The 17,074-nt window shown below is 68.1% G+C and overlaps 4 protein-coding genes across 6 annotated transcripts; 2 read left to right on the forward strand and 2 right to left on the reverse strand.

Annotated features, from left to right (window-relative positions):
• Nucleotides 1-3: 3 nt before the first annotated feature.
• SSRP1 (structure specific recognition protein 1) lies at nt 4-6,236 on the reverse strand. 3 transcript variants are annotated; one of them, XM_038179789.2, is made up of 17 exons: nt 6,102-6,236; nt 5,289-5,485; nt 4,678-4,863; nt 4,377-4,482; nt 3,998-4,188; nt 3,680-3,910; nt 3,487-3,590; nt 3,265-3,393; nt 2,953-3,174; nt 2,803-2,875; nt 2,187-2,325; nt 1,991-2,036; nt 1,449-1,572; nt 1,065-1,235; nt 769-860; nt 457-640; nt 4-368 (listed from the first exon to the last, which is right to left on the reverse strand). In XM_038179789.2, the coding sequence occupies exons 2-17, from the start codon at nt 5,340-5,342 to the stop codon at nt 300-302; spliced, it is 2,121 nt and encodes a 706-aa protein (XP_038035717.1). In that variant the 5' UTR covers nt 5,343-5,485; nt 6,102-6,236; the 3' UTR covers nt 4-299. The 3 variants fall into 3 exon arrangements, with proteins under 3 accessions (XP_038035717.1, XP_071895212.1, XP_071895211.1); XM_072039111.1 differs by having other exon boundaries at nt 5,289-5,482; nt 6,102-6,218; XM_072039110.1 differs by having other exon boundaries at nt 6,069-6,109.
• Nucleotides 6,237-7,477: 1,241 nt separating this feature from the next.
• P2RX3 (purinergic receptor P2X 3) lies at nt 7,478-10,343 on the forward strand. Its single transcript, XM_038180055.2, has 12 exons — nt 7,478-7,646; nt 7,885-8,020; nt 8,194-8,265; nt 8,361-8,427; nt 8,509-8,602; nt 8,699-8,776; nt 8,887-9,028; nt 9,313-9,449; nt 9,527-9,620; nt 9,703-9,768; nt 9,863-9,940; nt 10,087-10,343. The coding sequence occupies exons 1-12, from the start codon at nt 7,507-7,509 to the stop codon at nt 10,207-10,209; spliced, it is 1,227 nt and encodes a 408-aa protein (XP_038035983.1). The 5' UTR covers nt 7,478-7,506; the 3' UTR covers nt 10,210-10,343.
• Nucleotides 10,344-11,132: 789 nt separating this feature from the next.
• LOC119717179 (bone marrow proteoglycan-like) lies at nt 11,133-13,561 on the reverse strand. The gene is made up of 6 exons (XM_038180412.2): nt 13,002-13,561; nt 12,361-12,432; nt 12,088-12,281; nt 11,862-11,996; nt 11,566-11,677; nt 11,133-11,333 (listed from the first exon to the last, which is right to left on the reverse strand). The coding sequence occupies exons 2-6, from the start codon at nt 12,419-12,421 to the stop codon at nt 11,275-11,277; spliced, it is 561 nt and encodes a 186-aa protein (XP_038036340.1). The 5' UTR covers nt 12,422-12,432; nt 13,002-13,561; the 3' UTR covers nt 11,133-11,274.
• A 648-nt stretch (nt 13,562-14,209) lies between these two features.
• Nucleotides 14,210-17,065, forward strand: LOC119717206 (bone marrow proteoglycan-like). Its single transcript, XM_038180558.2, has 6 exons — nt 14,210-15,286; nt 15,855-15,926; nt 16,006-16,199; nt 16,291-16,425; nt 16,642-16,753; nt 16,976-17,065. The coding sequence occupies exons 2-6, from the start codon at nt 15,866-15,868 to the stop codon at nt 17,032-17,034; spliced, it is 561 nt and encodes a 186-aa protein (XP_038036486.1). The 5' UTR covers nt 14,210-15,286; nt 15,855-15,865; the 3' UTR covers nt 17,035-17,065.
• Nucleotides 17,066-17,074: the final 9 nt, after the last annotated feature.

Here is a 17,074-nt window from a genome sequence, read left to right on the forward strand (position 1 = left end):
GGGTGTTTTTGGTGTTTGTTTTTTTTATTCAAGGCGAATGGACCCCAGATACAAAACGGAACCAACAAAAAGAGAGAGACCAAACCAAACCCCAGCGGTTTAAAAAAAAAAAAACAAAAAACAAAAATCCGTGGGTGAGGAGCGGGGCTGAGGCTCCGCGCCCCCCCCGGCCAGGCGCTGAGGGGACGGGGCTGGGTGGGCGCCCCCCTGCCCTCCCCTGCCCTGCCCCCTGCCCCCTGCCCCAGCCCCTCAGTCCTCCCGCTGAGCTGGGAACCAGCCTGGAGCCAGCGGGCACAGCGCTAATCCGAGCCCGAGGCCGAATCCTCCGAGCTGGGGGGGGAATTGGCGCCTCCCTCCTCCTCCGAGTCCTGCGGGAACAAGAAGGGGGCGTCAGGGGGGCAGAGCGGAGCACCCCACAGGTGCCAGGCTCTCCCCTGCCCCACTACAGGGCCCTACCTCCTTCTTGCTCTCCGCGGAGGAGCTCTCGTCGCTGGAGACGAATTCCTTGCTCTTGAAGCTCTCGCTCAGACCCTTGGCAGAGGACTTGGTGGAGGACGAAGACCTGGAGGCAGCGCCCTTCTTCTCCGCTTTCCCCTTCATCTGCTTCTCCTGCTTCTTCTTCTTCTTTTTAGACCTGTCCCTGTGAGGGGCAGAAGGGATATTAGCCTGACCTTGCCGAGAGAGGCCCAGCCACCGGGAAGGCAGCAGAACTGGATCCCAGAGGCACGAAGCCCGGCCACCGCCCTCCTGCCTGCTCAGCACACTCACGTCTTGGAGCTCTCGGACCTGCCGCCCACGCTGTACTCCTTCATGGCCTTCTCGTAGTCCCTCCTGGCATCTTCTGCCTTGCGATCCCACTCCTGCAGCAAGCGCACGAGGTCAGCAGGGCCTTCTCCTGACCACGCTCGGCCCCACCAGTCCCCACCCCACTGCTGTTACACCTCCCCACTGCTGAGATCGAGGATCCTGAGACCAAGGAAGAGCCAAGCAGGGCTCCTGGAGCCCACTCTTCCCCTCCTTGAGCAGCCGTTCTCACCCCTTGCTTCTTTTCCCGAGCGACCCACCTCTTTCTTCTCCTTGGACATGGCTTTCCAGAGCTCCCCAGCCTTCTTGGACAGGTCCGTGATGCTGATGCCGGGGTGGTCGGACTTGATCTTCTCGCGGTTGGCGTTCAGCCAGAGCATGTAGGCGGACATGGGCCTCTTGGGGGCGTTGGGGTCTTTGCCCTTCTTGCTCTGGGCGGCAGGGAGTGGAGAGAACCAGCGTGAGAGCCTCCCAAGACCCCAAGCACTCAACCTTGCCTCATCTGCAGGGTGAGTAAGGGCCCAAAGGAGGCAGAGCATGGGCTTGGACAAGCAGCTCAGAGCTGGGTATCTCAAAGGATCAGCGATCAACGTTTGGGGAAGCGGGTCCTGCCCTCCACAACCCCTCCAGCCACCCCCTCTCACCTCCACCTGCTTCTTGCGGGGCTTGCGGTCCTTGACGATCTTGGCCTTCTTGGCCGGCTTCTTCTCATCCCGGTCGCTGTCGCCGTCGCCGCTGGAGGAGCTGGCCGAGGCGTTGCTGTCAAACCTGGGCGAGAAAACACGGATTCGGGAACAGCCCGAGCACGTGGCAAGACCTGCCCCGAATCCTCCCAGCCCCCAGCAGCCTGCAGGCCAAGCTGAAGCTGTGCTGGCACTCAGCAGCCCCCCGGGGGTTTTCCTTTACACGAACGTGGCTGATGCTTTCCTGACTTCCCGTAAACTTTGGGCATCAACACCACTCAGATCAACCCCTCCCCTCCCAACAGCGCACGCGGTGCCCCCGAGCGCCTGTCCAGAGCCCAGGGGTCAGCCCAGAAGCGTGCCCACGCCTCCAGGATTCATGGCCAGGGATTTATAACAATCCTACCCACACCTGGCACTCCCCCAGCCCCATCCCACCACTGCCCCGACACAAATCCCTGCCAAAAGCGAGCCCTGGAGACCCTTGCCCTGCCCCTACTCACTCTTCAGCCACGTCATCGTCCTCTTCGACAGGGTTGAAGGACTCATCTGGAAGGAGAGCACAGGGGTAGGTGAGGATGGGACCTCTCAGGGCTCAGACCCTGCCCAGGAGCGGGGCAGGACGGAACCAGAGGGGGAAGAGGCCTGAGGACAGCCCCCCAGGGTGGCCCCTCCTGCCCCCCCAGCCCCTGCACCCACCCGTCTCCTCCCCAGAGCCATCGCTGCTGTCGTTGGCGTTCTCCTCGCGGATCTTGCCCTCCTCCTTCATCCTCTCCAGGTAGGCATCGTGCTGGTCCTCGTCAGAGTCGGCGTACTCGTCGTAGCTCTGCTTCATTCCCTGCGGGAGGGACGGAGTCAGAGCGCTCCCCGCGCCCCCCACGGCTGCACACACGCCACCTCTGGAAGCCAAAACCGCTGGGGTGCTCCTGGGCAGGCCCCACACGCATGCACGGACACCCCCCGTGTCCCCTCCCCGTCAGGGAGCCAGGGATGGGGACAGCCAAGGTCCCCCAGGAGTGTTATCGGGGTTAGGGGGCCCCTCTTGCAACCCATGCTGGCGTTACTGGGTTTAGTCAGGGACCACCACGGCCATGCAGAGGAAACCTGCACCAGGAGGAGGAAGAGGAGAGAGAGGAAGGGGAATCGCACGGACCTTTTTCCTCTACAAGGGCAAGGAAAGAAAAGAGAGGTGAAAAAAAGGGGGAAAAAGAGGAGGAAAAAAAAAAAAAAAGCAGCAGAATCTGGGAGAAAAAGGCCCCGGCCCTGTCCCAGCCCGGCCAGCAGGGCGCAGAGGAGCGGGTCGGGGGGCGGGTACCTCCTTCAGGCCCCGGTTCTTGATGTTCAGCTTCTTGGCGTTGACGAAGTCGAAGAGCTTCCCGTACTCCTCCCTGCGGGACACACACAGCCCTTGGGAAACCGCCCGGCGCGAAGGGCCGAGGAGGGGCAGAGCCGGCCCCGCGCCCACCTCTCGATGCTGCTGAAGGTGTACTGCGTGCCCTGCTTGGTCTCGATCTCGAAGTCGAAGGAGCGGGTGGTGGTGGTGCCGCGGGCGAAGTTGACGAAGGAGATCTCGTCGAAGCGGATGTGCACGGGCGGCTTGTGCACGTAGATGAAGCCGCGCTCCAGCGGGTACAGCAGCCCCGAGCTGGCCTTGTAGGAGCAGGTGATGCACTGCGCTCCCGAGTGCCTGGGGGGGGCAAACACAGCCACGTCACGGCGTTGGGGGGGCGAACACCCGAAATTTCACCACCCGCGGGAGGACGCAGCGTGCCCTCACCCCTGGAAGTTGCCAGGCACGGTGATCTTGCGGTTGACCAGCGCCTTCATGACGCGGCTGACCATCTCGTAGAGGGAGCCGGACATGTTCTTGGTCAGCCGGCCCTCGAAGCGCTTCTCCACCTCCTCCCTGGGTGGGTAAAAAGGAGAGGAGGATGCTGAGGATTTGGGCACCAGGGGTTCCTCGCCTGACCCCGGGGGCAGGGAGGGGAGGGGAGCTCACTCGTTCATGTTGAGGGTGAGCGAGATGTCCTCGTCCTTGGAGAAGAGCAGGATGAGGAAGTGGTAGCGGGTCTGGCCCTGCTTTATGGGGGGATCCAGGCTGATCTGAAAGGACACGACGAGCTGAGGACCACGAAACCCCAAAACCCATCACCCTTCCCCGAGAGAGGACCCGCCGTGCCGCCCCTCCTCACCACGAAGAACATCTGGCGCTGGTCCTTGTGGGGCAGCAGGAAGAGGCGCAGCACGGTGGTGTAGGGGATCTTGTAGTCGAAGGTCTTGCCGTGCAGGTGCAGGAAGGTGGGGTAGATGCGGATGTCGTAGCGCCCGCGGGGCGTCAGGCACTGCAGCTCCCGGAAGATGCAGATGGCATCGCCCGTGGCCTGGATCACGTCCGCCTTGGACAGGACGTTCTGCGCGAAGGCCTGCGAGGAAAAGGGAACCTCGGGCACGGATCCGGCCACGCCGAGACCCCCGGGGTGCTCTCTCCATCCCCCAGCCCCCCGGCTCACCTCCACGGGGTCCACGCCGTCCTCCTGGGTGGGGGGCACGTAGAAGCGCACCTCCATGAGCGAGACCTCGGCGTCGTCGTTCTGGTGGAACTCCAGCGTCACCTCGTTCTTGCCCGTGGTGCACTGCGAGACGTTGCTGAGGGGGATCTCGAACACCGGCTGCTCCCCGATGTCGAAGGACAGGAGCTGCCCTGCACGGGGCCAGGGGGTGAGAACCCGAGGATGGGATGGAAGATGCCCAAAATCATGGCTAGGAAGGGGGCAGCTGCCTGGAGGAGCCCCCTGAAGCTGGGAGCTGCAGGAACAGGCACCTGGTGGGACGGGACCCCCCCGGCCCCACTGCCTGGAGGCACCCCCTGCCCCAATTACCACGACTCACCTCCGAACCTGACCGTGCCCCAGTTCCAGCCCTTCACGCACAGGTCCTTCTCCGCCAGCTCCAGGCGATAGTGGGCCTTGAAGAAATCCGACAGCTTGTCGAACTCCTGGTAACAGGGAACGCCGTCAGACACCCCCACGGGCACCGTCCGAAGCCCCAACAGGGGACAGAACCCACAGAAACGAGGGAAACGGGGAGAAAAAAAGGGGTCAGCTCTCGCTGAGGGGGAAGGGGGTGTTGTAGGGCGATGCCCGGACACACGGAGGAGGAAGGACAGGAGCAAACATCGCCGGGGGCTCACCGATTCCCGAAACCCATCGTATTTGTAGACGTGGCCGTTCTTGGTGAGCAGCTTGAGGCCGTGGCCGAGGGCCACGCGGCGCCACACACCCTCGGCCAGCTCCGAGGCCTGGATGTTGTCCACCTTGCCCGTCTTGCTGTTCTTGAAGATCACGCCCTGGCGGCTCAGCCGCAGCCGGCCGTCGTTCTGGGGGGGGCAGCGGGCGTCAGGCTCCCCCCCGACACCCCCGGGGGCTGCCCCACAGGGCACGGATCCCCCCCACGGGGTGATCTCCCCAAATCCCAGCAGGTTTTGTTCTCCACGCACCCATGACCACCCTCGTTTGGGGTTTGGGTGGCCCAAAACACCCCCAGGATCCCATCAGGCTTGTAGGAACAAATCCCAAACGGATTTATGGGGGGGGGATCCTCGACACCGGGGCTGTGCCACCCAATTTACAACACCCAGCATGAGGGGAGCACCAGGCTGGCACCAAAACCCCACAGAGGTCCCAAAACACCCCGGCCCTACACGTGAGGCCCTTGGAAAATGAGAGGAGGGTGAGATTGGGGTGGGATTGGGGTGGGATTGGGGTGGGATTGGGGTGGGATGGGCCCCCCCCCGCTGCTCACCATAGAGCCCTTCACCTCCTGGTAGATCTCGTTGAACTCCAGCGTGTCGGCCATGGCCAACGGGGCCGGGGGGAGCCGGCGGCGGCCCCGGGGGCTTTCTGGGGGGAGGAGGAGGGGGCCTGGGCCAGGCTCTGCTCAGATCCCCCCCGGGGGGGCCGGCATGCCCTGGCGCGGGGACGCTGAGCACTGAGGAGCTGCTGGGGGGGGGAAGGGGGGAGAAACCACAGGGGTGAGCACAGCGAGGAGGAGGCGCCCCGGCGGCACCGCGTGGCCCCATACAGCCCCCCACGACCCCATATAGCACCCCACGACCCCATACAGCCCCCCGTGGCTCCATACAGCCCCCCCATGGCCCTACAACACCCTGTGTCCCCATACAGCACCCCGTGGCCCCATACAGCCCCCCCATGTCCCCATACACTCCCCTGTGGCCCCATACAGCCCCCCACGACCCCATACAGCCCCCCCATATCCCCATATGGCCCCCCCGTGGCCCCATACAGCGCCATCTGGCCCCCTACAACCCCATATCCCCCCCCCACGGCCCCATAAACCCCCCCCAGCTCCCCCCCCAATCCCAGGGCCCCCCCCACATCCACCACCCCCTTACCCCAGCGCCCCCCCCGGCCCCATAAACCCGCCCCCCACCCCAAAAAATGCCCCCCCCAAAAAAAAATCTCGCCCCCACCCCAAAACCTCCCCCCCCTCCCCCAAAATTAAACATCACCCCCCACCCTTGGGGGTCCCCCCCCCCAAAAAAATCCACACCCCCCCCCGCACCGCCGCCACTTTTCCCGCCTGCGCAACACGCACCTCCCCCCCCGGCCTTCCTCCTCCTCCTCCTCCTCCTCCTCCTCCTCTTCCCCCCCCCCCCGCCGGAACCCGCCCCCGCTTCCGCCATAGAGAGGGCGCCGCAACGTGGAGGACTAGAGCGGCACCCCCCCCCCCCCAAAAAAATATCCGGGGGGGGCCCCGTGGGGATCATAGAGACGCGGGGGGGGGGGAGGCTGAGGGCAGAGGGGGGCGCAGCGCCCCCAAAAGGGATGGGGGGGGCACGGGGGGGACCATGCATGGGGGGACCCCAAAAGGCCGGGGGGGGGCCCCAAAAGGTGCATGGGGTGCCCCGAAGCCTTGCATGGACGCCCCATAAATGGGGGACCCCAAAAAAGGGGGACCCCAAACAAGGGGCACCCCAAAGGCCTACGAGGACACCCCAAACAGGGAACCCCAAAGAAGAGGCAGCAAGGGGTGCCCCAAACAAGGAGCACCCCAAATAAGGGGTACCCTATATAAGGGTGACCCCAAACAAAGGGGACCCCAAACAAGGGGCACCCTATACAAGGGGCACCCCAAAGCCCTACAAGGACACCCCAAACAGGGAACCCCAAATAAGAGGCACCAAGGGGCACCCCAAATAAGGGTCACCCTATATAAGGGTGACCCCAAACAAAGGGGACCCCAAACAAGGGGCACCCTATACAAGGGGCACCCCATACAAGGGGCACCCCCAAAGCCCTACAAGGACACCCCAAACATGGAACCCCAAAGAAGAGGCACCAAGGAGTGCCCCACACAAGGGGTACCCCAAACAAGGGGCACCCCAAATAAGGGTCACCCTATACAAGGGGCACCCCATATAAGGGGCACCCCAAAGCCGTATGAGGACACCCCAAACATGGAACCCCAAAGAAGAGGCACCAAGGGGTGCCCCAGACAAGGCTCACCCCAAATAAGGAGCACCCCAAACAAGGGGCACCCTATATATGGGTCACCCCAAACAAAGGGGACCCCAAACAAGGCTCACCCCACACAAGGGGCACCCCACACAGGGGCCCCCCCAGCCCTGCCCCACCCCCCGAGCCCCCATCCCTCTGCCCAGCCCCTCTCTGTGCCCCCCGCACCCCATCTCCCACCCTCCCCTCACCACCCTATCACCCCCTGCACCCCCAAAACCTCTCCATGCCCCCCTGCACCCCCCCACCTCCCCCTGCACCCCCCCATATCCCCCCATCCCCCCCCATATCCCCCCCTACCCCCCCACCCCCTGCCCCTTCCCTCCCCCTCCCTCCCCACGCCCACGCCCTCCCCCTCCCTCCCCCGCCCCCCCCCGCCTCTGCACCACCCCAGCTGCCCAGCTCCCTGCCAGCCCCTCACCAGATCCCCACCAGATCCCCGCCAGATCCCCGCCAGATCCCTGCCAGATCCCCCCCGGCCCCCCATGCCCCCCCCGCGCCCCCAGCCCTCCTGCCTCTCCGACTTCTTCGCCTACGAGACCCCCAAGTCGGTGGTGGTGAAGAGCTGGGTGGTGGGCGCCGTCAACCGCGCCGTGCAGCTCCTCATCCTCTCCTACTTCATCGGGTGAGACCCCCCCCGACCCCCCCACGCCCCCCTGGGACCCCCCTCACCTCCCCCAAGTCCTCGGGGACGGGGGACACGAGGTGCCACGAGGGATGAGGGACAGTAGGGTGCCAGCGGGTGCCCGTGACCCTAAGGGGTGGCACGGGGAGGAGCAGGGGGGGGGACACACAAGTGGCCGTGGTGGGGGTGTGGGGGGGGTCCCTGCCGCTCACCCCCATGGGGTTTGGGGTGCCGGCAGCTGGGTGTTCCTGCACGAGAAGGCGTACCAGGTGCGGGACACCACCCTCGAGTCCTCCGTGGTCACCAAGGTCAAGGGCGTGGGGCGATATGGGGACCGCGTCCTGGACACCGCCGACTACGTCACCCCCCCGCAGGTAACGGCACCCCCAGGGGGGGTTTGGGGTCGGTCCCTTCATGCCATGCCCGCAATCCCATAAGGGACACTAGGCACCTCCTCTCCGCGGGCAGTCTTGCCCCAAATAACCCCCCATGCCCCCCCAAAACGCTGTGGGGTGGTGGTGACCCCCCCCTGTCCCCCTCGCCCCAGGGCACCTCTGTGTTCGTGGTGGTCACCAGGCAGATCCTGACGGAGAACCAGGCGCAGGGCGTCTGCCCCGAGGTAAGGGGCCGGGGGGGGGACACGGGGGGCACCAGCGTGTGTGTGTGTGTATGTGTGCCCCCCCCCAAATCCCAAATTATCCCCCCACCCCGCAGAGCGAAGCCACCTACCGCTGCGCCACGGACCGCGACTGCCAGGGGAAGAGCCTCACCACAGGCAGCGGTGAGTTTGGGGGTTATTTTGGGGGGGTATCCCCAAAAATCCTACGGGATGAGCCCCCCCCATGCTGACTGCTGCTCCCAGGGGTGCTGACGGGGCGCTGCGTGCCCTACAACGACACCCTGCGCACCTGCGAGATCCGCGGCTGGTGCCCGCCCGAGGTGGACACCGTCAGCGTGTGAGTCCCGGGGTGGGGGGAATAAAACAGGGGAGGGGGGCAGCGGGTCCGCGGCCCCCTCCCCTTCAGGCACCCCCCCGGCTCCTCGCCCCACAGCCCGGTGATGCTGGAGGCCGAGAACTTCACCCTCTTCATCAAGAACAGCGTCCGCTTCCCGCTCTTCGGCTTCGAGAAGTGAGTGGCACCACGGGGACAGGGGACGGGGTGTCCCCCGCCGGCACCTCACAACCCTGTGTGTGTCCCCCCGCTGCCACGTCCCCTTTTGTCCCCTGTCCCCCCCCCAGGGCCAATCTGCCCCCCCAGGCCAGCGCGGAGGAGCTGCGGCGCTGCCGCTTCCACCCCGAGCGGCAGCCGCTCTGCCCCATCCTGCGGCTGGGCGACGTGGCGCGCTTCGCCGGGCAGGACTTCGCCGCCCTGGCCACCACCGTGAGCCAGGGGGACACGGGGGGGGCACGGGGACAGGCTGACGGGGGGCGTGGGGGGCGTGGGGACACAGGGACGCAGCAGCGAGGGGAGTGGAGCGCATGGGTGCTGGGACCTGCAGACATGGGGACATATAGGGACATGGGAGCGTGGGGCATGGGGTGTGGGGACGTGGCAGCGTGGGACACGCGGGTTTAGGGCTGGGGGGTGTGGGACACGGGAAAATGGGGCTGTGGGGACACGGGGACGGGGGGCACGGGGTGCATCTCGCCCTCCCGGCTGGGCAGGGGGGGGTGCTGGGCATCAAGATCGGCTGGGTGTGCGACCTGGACCGCTCGTGGGAGCTGTGCCTGCCCCGCTACTCCTTCACCCGCCTGGACGGCGTCACCCGGCACAGCCCCAGCTCCCCCGGATACAACTTCAGGTAGGGCCGGGTCACTGCCCGGTGTGGGGACAGCGGGGTGGGGGCAGCGGGGTGCCATGGGGTCGCGTTCCCCCCAGGCACGCCCGCTACTACCGCGGGCACAACGGCACCGAGCTGCGCACCCTCACCAAGGCCTTCGGCATCCGCTTCGATGTCCTGGTGTACGGCAACGTATGTATGGGGTGCAGCGCCCCGCGGACCTATAGGGGCTGTAGGGCCGACCCCGCACGCTCACCCCCCTGCCTCCCCTCAGGCTGGGAAATTCGGCATCGTCCCCACGCTCATCAACACCGTGGCTGCCTTCACCTCCATCGGCGTGGTGAGTCAGCCCAGGGCGGGGGGCAGACCGATGCCCTATAGTGTTGTGGGGTCCTCCCTGGGCAGCCCCCAGCCCCAACGGTGCCGCCCCGTAGGGCACGGTGCTGTGCGATATCATCCTGCTCAACTTCCTGAAGGGCGCTGAGCACTACAAGGCCCGCAAGTTCGAGGAGGTGAGCGGCGAGGCCGGGACGTTTTGGGGGCTGGGGCCGTGCTGGGGGGGCAGGCCCTAAAAGGGTGGGGGCATGGGGCTGGGAGTTACACGCAGAGCCCCCCGGGTGCCACGGGGGCTGATGAGGTGCCTGTGCCTGCCCCCCAGGTGCCAGAGGCCAGCGTGCCCCCTGCCCCCAGCAGCCCCACAGCGGGTGCCCCCGGGGCCATGGGGGACCAGGGCCGGGAGAAGCAATCCACCGACTCGGGCACCTCCTCCCTCGGCCTCTAGCCCTGGGTGCTGTGGGGCAGCCCCCCCTTGGCCATCGATTCTCCCTCTCCCTCCCCTCCAGAGCCCCCCAGCCACCCCACAGCGGCCAGCCCCTTCCCCACGCTGCCAACGGGACAGGGACGGGGGGAGAAATGGGGCCGCGGGGCATGGAGGGGCTGTGGGGTGCACGTGGCACAGGCAACCCTATAAGGGGCATGGCAGGACCCCCAGCCCCCAGGTGACGAGCAGGGATGGGGACAGGGACAGCAAGGGGGGGCTGTAGCCCTGAGGCAGGCATGGGGGGTCTGCAGTGCCCCATGGAAGTGGCGGGGGGACATGGGGGCACGGGCAGCACGGGGCTGGGGTGTCCACAGGGGGGGCAGCAGGGCATGAGGGAATTGTGGGGTCGTGGGGGGGGCTGAGGGGTAAGGGGTGGCAGCGGGGGCATGGGGACACGGGAATGGGGTGTCCCCAGGGTGGTGGGAGCCAGGGCCATGGGGGTGTCAGAGGGGGCCAAGAGCTGGGGGCAAGGGACGGGGTGGTGCTGGGGATGCTGGGGGTGGCGAGGGACACGGGGTGGTGCTGGGGACTGGTCCAGGAGCAGCTGAGGGGATGCAGAGCTCCCTGACCCCAATAAACCTCCGTCACACAGCCCCCTGTCTGTTCCCTCTGTGGGGGGAGAGTGAGGGGGCCATGAGTCGGCTGTGGGGGCTATGGGGTGAGAGGAAGGGGCTGTCAGAGCAGTGCTGCCGAACTGGGGCGGCCGTGGCCGGGTGCCACCACAGGCAGGGGACCTGTGCCCAGTGCCGGTCACAGAGGGACCTCGTTCCCAACACCCTGCTCTGCTCTCTGTCCCCACCGCAGCCCGGGACCCCCCACCCACGGCCCTACACCAGAGCCACCTGGTGTCCCACCCCAACACAGAGGCCAGGCGTGAGCAGTGATGCCAGCAGCTGAGGCTTTACTGGGAGCTGGGCTGGGGGCGCAGCCTGTGCTGCGGGGTGGGCAAGGGGTGCCCGGCGGGGCACTGAGCCGGGGGGCGTCCGGGCGACGGCTCCAGGACTCTGGTTTATTGGGACAGCGCCCTCAGTACTCGCAGATGAAGGGCAGCCTCACCCGGCACCTCGTGCTCCTCCAGCGCCCATCTGGGGACAGGAGCTGGGGTCAGGCCGCGCACCCAGCAGCCCCCCAGCCCCCCCGTGCTCCCCCCCACGCACACCCGGGTTCAGCCCCACAGCCCCCTACCCTCTCCTGCCACAACACCCCCCGGCATCCTCCCGTCCCCCCAGCCCAGCGCTTCTCAGGGCCCCGGCTCCCAGCACAGCCCCCCCAAGCCCCCCAAGCCCCCCGAGCCCCCCGAGCCCCCCGGGCACTGACTTGCGGTGCAGAGGGTGGTGCAGAAGCGCCCCGTGAGCAGGGGGTAGCCGTGCAGCCAGTAGGCGTAGTTCCAGCCGCTGCGGTCAGACCAGTAGCAGAACACGCTGCGGCCCTGCGGGGTCACCGGCGTCACCCCCGGGGACACCCCTGGGGACACCCCTGGGGACACCCCTGGGGACACCCCTGGTGCCGAGGTGTCCAGGGGTGGCAGGGAGCGAGGTGATGGGATGGAGAACGGGACCGGGACCCCCCCACAATGGGGACCCCAGTGCGGACAGGTGCCCGCAGCCCCTTACCACGGGCCGGGTGATGGCCCCGATCCAGACGCGCCCGTTGTTGACGCGGGCGCGAGCCCTGCACTGCAGCAGGACGTTGGTGCGGTAGCTGTGGATGGAGGCCAGGCGGCCGCGGTAGCAGCGGGAGCACACACGCTGTGGGGGGACGGCGCCGGTTACGGGGCCGCGCCGGGGCCGGGGCCGGGCGGCAGCGGGACCCCCGGCGCGGCCCCCCAGCCCTGCCCACCTGCGCGGTGTGGAAGTTCTGGCAGCGCCGCACGATGATGTAGCGGAAGGTGCGGGCGCTCTGCGGCTCCGTGATGTTCAGCGCCTCCGTCTCGGCCTCCAGCGGGCACTCCTCGGCCTCGGCCTCAGCCTCCAGCTCCGACTCTGGCTCCAGCTCCAGCTCCTCCGGCTTGGCCACCTCAGAGGGGCCGGCGGCTGGGGACGGCGTCGGGCGTCACTGCGGGTGTCCCCACGGCACCCTCGGGCGTTCCTGCGGCTCCCCGGGGGCACTCACCCAGGTGGCGGGCAGAGGCCGTGCCCAGCAGGGCCAGGGCGAGGAGCAGGCAGGGCCGCATGGTGCTGGGGGCTGCGGGGACACGGAGGGCCTGGGGGGACCCCCTTGGCCTGGGGCCGTCTGGCCCCGGGGGACGGCCCCAGGGACTGGGAGCCCACGGCTGCCACGGTGCCACCCCACAAACCCATTCCCAGAGCCACCCCCACAAACCCAGTCCCCAGAGCCACCCCCACAGCCCCAATCCCCAGTGCCACCCCCACAGCCCCAGTCCCAGTGCCACCCCGTGTCCTTCCCACCCCCGGCATCCCCAGCACCACCCCTGTCCCTCGCCCCCAGCCCTTTGTCCCTCTGACACCCCCACGGCCCTGGCCCCCACCGCCCCTGAGGACACCCCATTCCCTGTGTCCCCATGCCCCCACTGCCACCCCTTACCCCTCAGCCCCCTCCATGACCCCCCAGTTCCCTTGTACCCTGCAGCCACCCCCTTCCCCATGTTCCCCATGCCCCCACGTCCCCCCACCCCTTCCATGGGGCACTGCAGAGCCCCCGTGCCTGCCCCAGGGCTGCAGCCCCCAGCCCCAGCCCGTTGCTCAGGGCTGCAGCCCCCCCTTGCCGTCCCCGTCCCCGTCCCCGCTCCTCACCTGGGGGCTGGGGGAGCTCTGCCTGCCGCGGCCCTTATAGGGGTGCCGGGGCCACGTGTCCCCCGCAGCCTTGCGCCACCCCGGCCCCAGCCCCAAGCCACCAACCGCCAGCGGCTCTGCCCCGAGGGGACACTGGGGGGGACCGGGGGGGCCGGGGACACGTTGGCCGCTTGCCCGAGGCCGCTTCCTCCCCCGGTGGCCGCGGGGCCCCGCAGCGGCCGGTGCCAGCCGTTGGCCACAGGACCACCACCCTCGGGGCACCCCGAGCCCCCTGCCCACGGGGTCCCCGCTCAGAGCCAGCGTGTCCCCAAGGGAAGGCCCTGCTGCACACACTCGGTCTCCTTTGGGGACACGGTCGCCCACCCCGCTGGTGCCGTCTGGCTGGATCCCAGCAGGGCTTTCCATACGTTTCTCGCAGCATCCTGCTGGACAAAATGCCCCGCGGGCAGCTGGGCACAGCGCAATGCAGGGGGGCAGCTGCCTGCCGGGGGGGCTAAAGGGGCTGACATCTGGGGGCCGGTCACCTCTGGGGTTCCCCGGGGCTCCATTTTAGGGCCACTTCTCTTCATAAATTGCTGGGTTTGTTCAGCCTGAGCAGAGCAGGCTGAGGGGAGGCCTCATGGCGGCCTGCAGCTCCCTCACGAGGGGAGCGGAGGGGCAGGCGCTGAGCTCTGCTCTCTGGGGACAGCGACAGGACCCGAGGGAACGGCATGGAGCTGGGACAGGGCAGGGTCAGGCTGGGGGCTAGGGACAGGGTCTGCACCCAGAGGTGCTCGGGCGCTGGGACAGGCTGCCCAGGGCAGTGGTTAAGGCACCGAGCGTGACAGAGTTGTAGAAGCATTTGAACAAAGCTCTCAGAGTCAGGGTCTGGTTTTTGTGTGCTCTTTTGAGGAACCAGGAGTTGGTCTCGATGCTCCTTGTGGCACCCTTCCAGCTCAGGGTGCTCCAAGTGTCCTGCCATGCCCCTGGGGGGGAACACCCCCAGGCACCACAACACGCTGGGGCCCACCCAGCCGGAGAGGGGCTGTGCAGGACCTGGGTGTCCTGCTGGACACAAGATGTCCGTGAGCTAGCACATGCCCTTGCTGCTAAGGCGGCTGCTGCTGTCCTGGGCGGTGTTAGGCAATGCTGGGGGACAGGGTGCTGCTGCCTGGGGGACCCCAGGGTGGCAGGGGACAGTTGGCCCCATGCCCAAGGCCACTTCCCCTCCCTGCGGACACGGGGCCCCGAAGCTGCTGGTGCGGGCTGTTGGCCCCAACGGCCATCAGCCTCCGGGCAGCCCTGTGAGCGTTACACCACCACCCTATTGCCTGCCGACATCCCCCGATACCACTGCCCCGTCCCTGCAACCCAGCCACCACCAGCAGCAGCCTGTCCCCTGCCACCATCACTGTCACGGCGTGAAGGGCCATCATGGCATGGCCAGGGAGAAAACACTGCCTGCTTGTTCTTCCCGGTCAGACAGCCAGAGGCAGCCCCTGGCTGCAGTGTGTATATCCCAGCCTTCTCCTTAATCCTCTGGGTGCAGACCCTGTCCCTAACCCCCAGCCTGACCCTCCCCTGTCCCAGCTCCATGCCGTGCCCTCGGGTCCTGTCGCTGTCCCCAGAGAGCAGAGCTCAGCGCCTGCCCCTCCGCTCCCCTCGTGAGGGAGCTGCAGGCCGCCATGAGGCCTCCCCTCAGCCTGCTCTGCTCAGGCTGAACAAACCCAGCAATTTATGAAGAGAAGTGGCCCTAAAATGGAGCCCCGGGGAACCCCAGAGGTGACCGGCCCCCAGATGTCAGCCCCTTTAGCCCCCCCGGCAGGCAGCTGCCCCCCTGCATTGCGCTGTGCCCAGCTGCCCGCGGGGCATTTTGTCCAGCAGGATGCTGCGAGAAACGTATGGAAAGCCCTGCTGGGATCCAGCCAGACGGCACCAGTGGGGTGGGCGACCGTGTCCCCAAAGGAGACCGAGTGTGTGCAGCAGGGCCTTCCCTTGGGGACACGCTGGCTCTGAGCGGGGACCCCGTGGGCAGGGGGCTCGGGGTGCCTCGAGGGTGGTGGTCCTGTGGCCAACGGCTGGCACCGGCCGCTGCGGGGCCCTGCAGCCACCGGGGGAGGAAGCGGCCTCGGGCAAGCGGCCAACGTGTCCCCGGCCCCCCCGGTCCCCCCCAGTGTCCCCTCGGGGCAGAGCCACTGGCGGTTGGTGGCTTGGGGCTGGGGCCGGGGTGGCGCAAGGCTGCGGGGGACACGTGGCCCCGGCACCCCTATAAGGACCGCGGCAGGCAGAGCTCCCCCAGCCCCCAGGTGAGGAGCGGGGACGGGGACGGGGACAGCAAGGGGGGGCTGCAGCCCTGAGCAACGGGCTGGGGCTGGGGGCTGCAGCCCTGGGGCAGGCACGGGGGCTCTGCAGTGCCCCATGGAAGGGGCGGGGGGACGTGGGGGCATGGGGAACATGGGGAAGGGGGTGGCTGCAGGGTACAAGGGAACTGGGGGGTCATGGAGGGGGCTGAGGGGTAAGGGGTGGCAGTGGGGGCATGGGGACACAGGGAATGGGGTGTCCTCAGGGGCGGTGGGGGCCAGGGCCGTGGGGGTGTCAGAGGGACAAAGGGCTGGGGGCGAGGGACAGGGGTGGTGCTGGGGATGCCGGGGGTGGGAAGGACACGGGGTGGCACTGGGACTGGGGCTGTGGGCTGGCACTGGGGATTGGGGCTGTGGGGGTGGCTCTGGGGACTGGGTTTGTGGGGGTGGCTCTGGGAATGGGTTTGTGGGGTGGCACCGTGGCAGCCGTGGGCTCCCAGTCCCTGGGGCCGTCCCCCGGGGCCAGACGGCCCCAGGCCAAGGGGGTCCCCCCAGGCCCTCCGTGTCCCCGCAGCCCCCAGCACCATGCGGCCCTGCCTGCTCCTCGCCCTGGCCCTGCTGGGCACGGCCTCTGCCCGCCACCTGGGTGAGTGCCCCCGGGGAGCCGCAGGAACGCCCGAGGGTGCCGTGGGGACACCCGCAGTGACGCCCGACGCCGTCCCCAGCCGCCGGCCCCTCTGAGGTGGCCAAGCCGGAGGAGCTGGAGCTGGAGCCAGAGTCGGAGCTGGAGGCCGAGGCCGAGGCCGAGGAGTGCCCGCTGGAGGCCGAGACGGAGGCGCTGAACATCACGGAGCCGCAGAGCGCCCGCACCTTCCGCTACATCATCGTGCGGCGCTGCCAGAACTTCCACACCGCGCAGGTGGGCAGGGCTGGGGGGCCGCGCCGGGGGTCCCGCTGCCGCCCGGCCCCGGCCCCGGCGCGGCCCCGTAACCGGCGCCGTCCCCCCACAGCGCGTGTGCTCCCGCTGCTACCGCGGCCGCCTGGCCTCCATCCACAGCTACCGCACCAACGTCCTGCTGCAGTGCAGGGCTCGCGCCCGCGTCAACAACGGGCGCGTCTGGATCGGGGCCATCACCCGGCCCGTGGTAAGGGGCCGCGGGCACCTGTCCGCACTGGGGTCCCCGTTGTGGGGTCCCAGTCCCGTTCTCCATCCCATCACCTCGCTCCCTGCCACCCCTGGACACCTCGGCACCAGGGGTGTCCCCAGGGGGGTCCCCGGGGGTGTCCCCAGGGGTGTCCCCAGGGTGTCCCCAGGGGTGTCCCCGGGGGTGTCCCCAGGGGTGACGCCGGTGACCCCGCAGGGCCGCAGCGTGTTCTGCTACTGGTCTGACCGCAGCGGCTGGAACTACGCCTACTGGCTGCACGGCTACCCCCTGCTCACGGGGCGCTTCTGCACCACCCTCTGCACCGCAAGTCAGTGCCCGGGGGGCTCGGGGGGCTCAGGGGGGCTTGGGGGGTGTGCGGGGGGCCGGGTCCCTGAGAAGCGCTGGGCTGGGGGGCCGGGAGGCTGCCGGGGGGTGTTGTGGCAGGAGAGGGTAGGGGGCTGTGGGGCTGAACCCGGGTGTGCGTGGGGGGGAGCACGGGGGGGCTGGGGGGCTGCTGGGTGCGCAGCCTGACCCCAGCTCCTGTCTCCAGATGGGCGCTGGAGGAGCACGAGGTGCTGGGTGAGGCTGCCCTTCATCTGCGAGTACTGAGGGCGCTGTCCCAATAAACGAGAGCTCTGGCGCTGCGTGT

This window comes from Anas platyrhynchos, chromosome 5 (genome assembly GCF_047663525.1).
Source record: "Anas platyrhynchos isolate ZD024472 breed Pekin duck chromosome 5, IASCAAS_PekinDuck_T2T, whole genome shotgun sequence".
NCBI classification, from domain to species: Eukaryota; Metazoa; Chordata; class Aves; order Anseriformes; family Anatidae; genus Anas; species Anas platyrhynchos.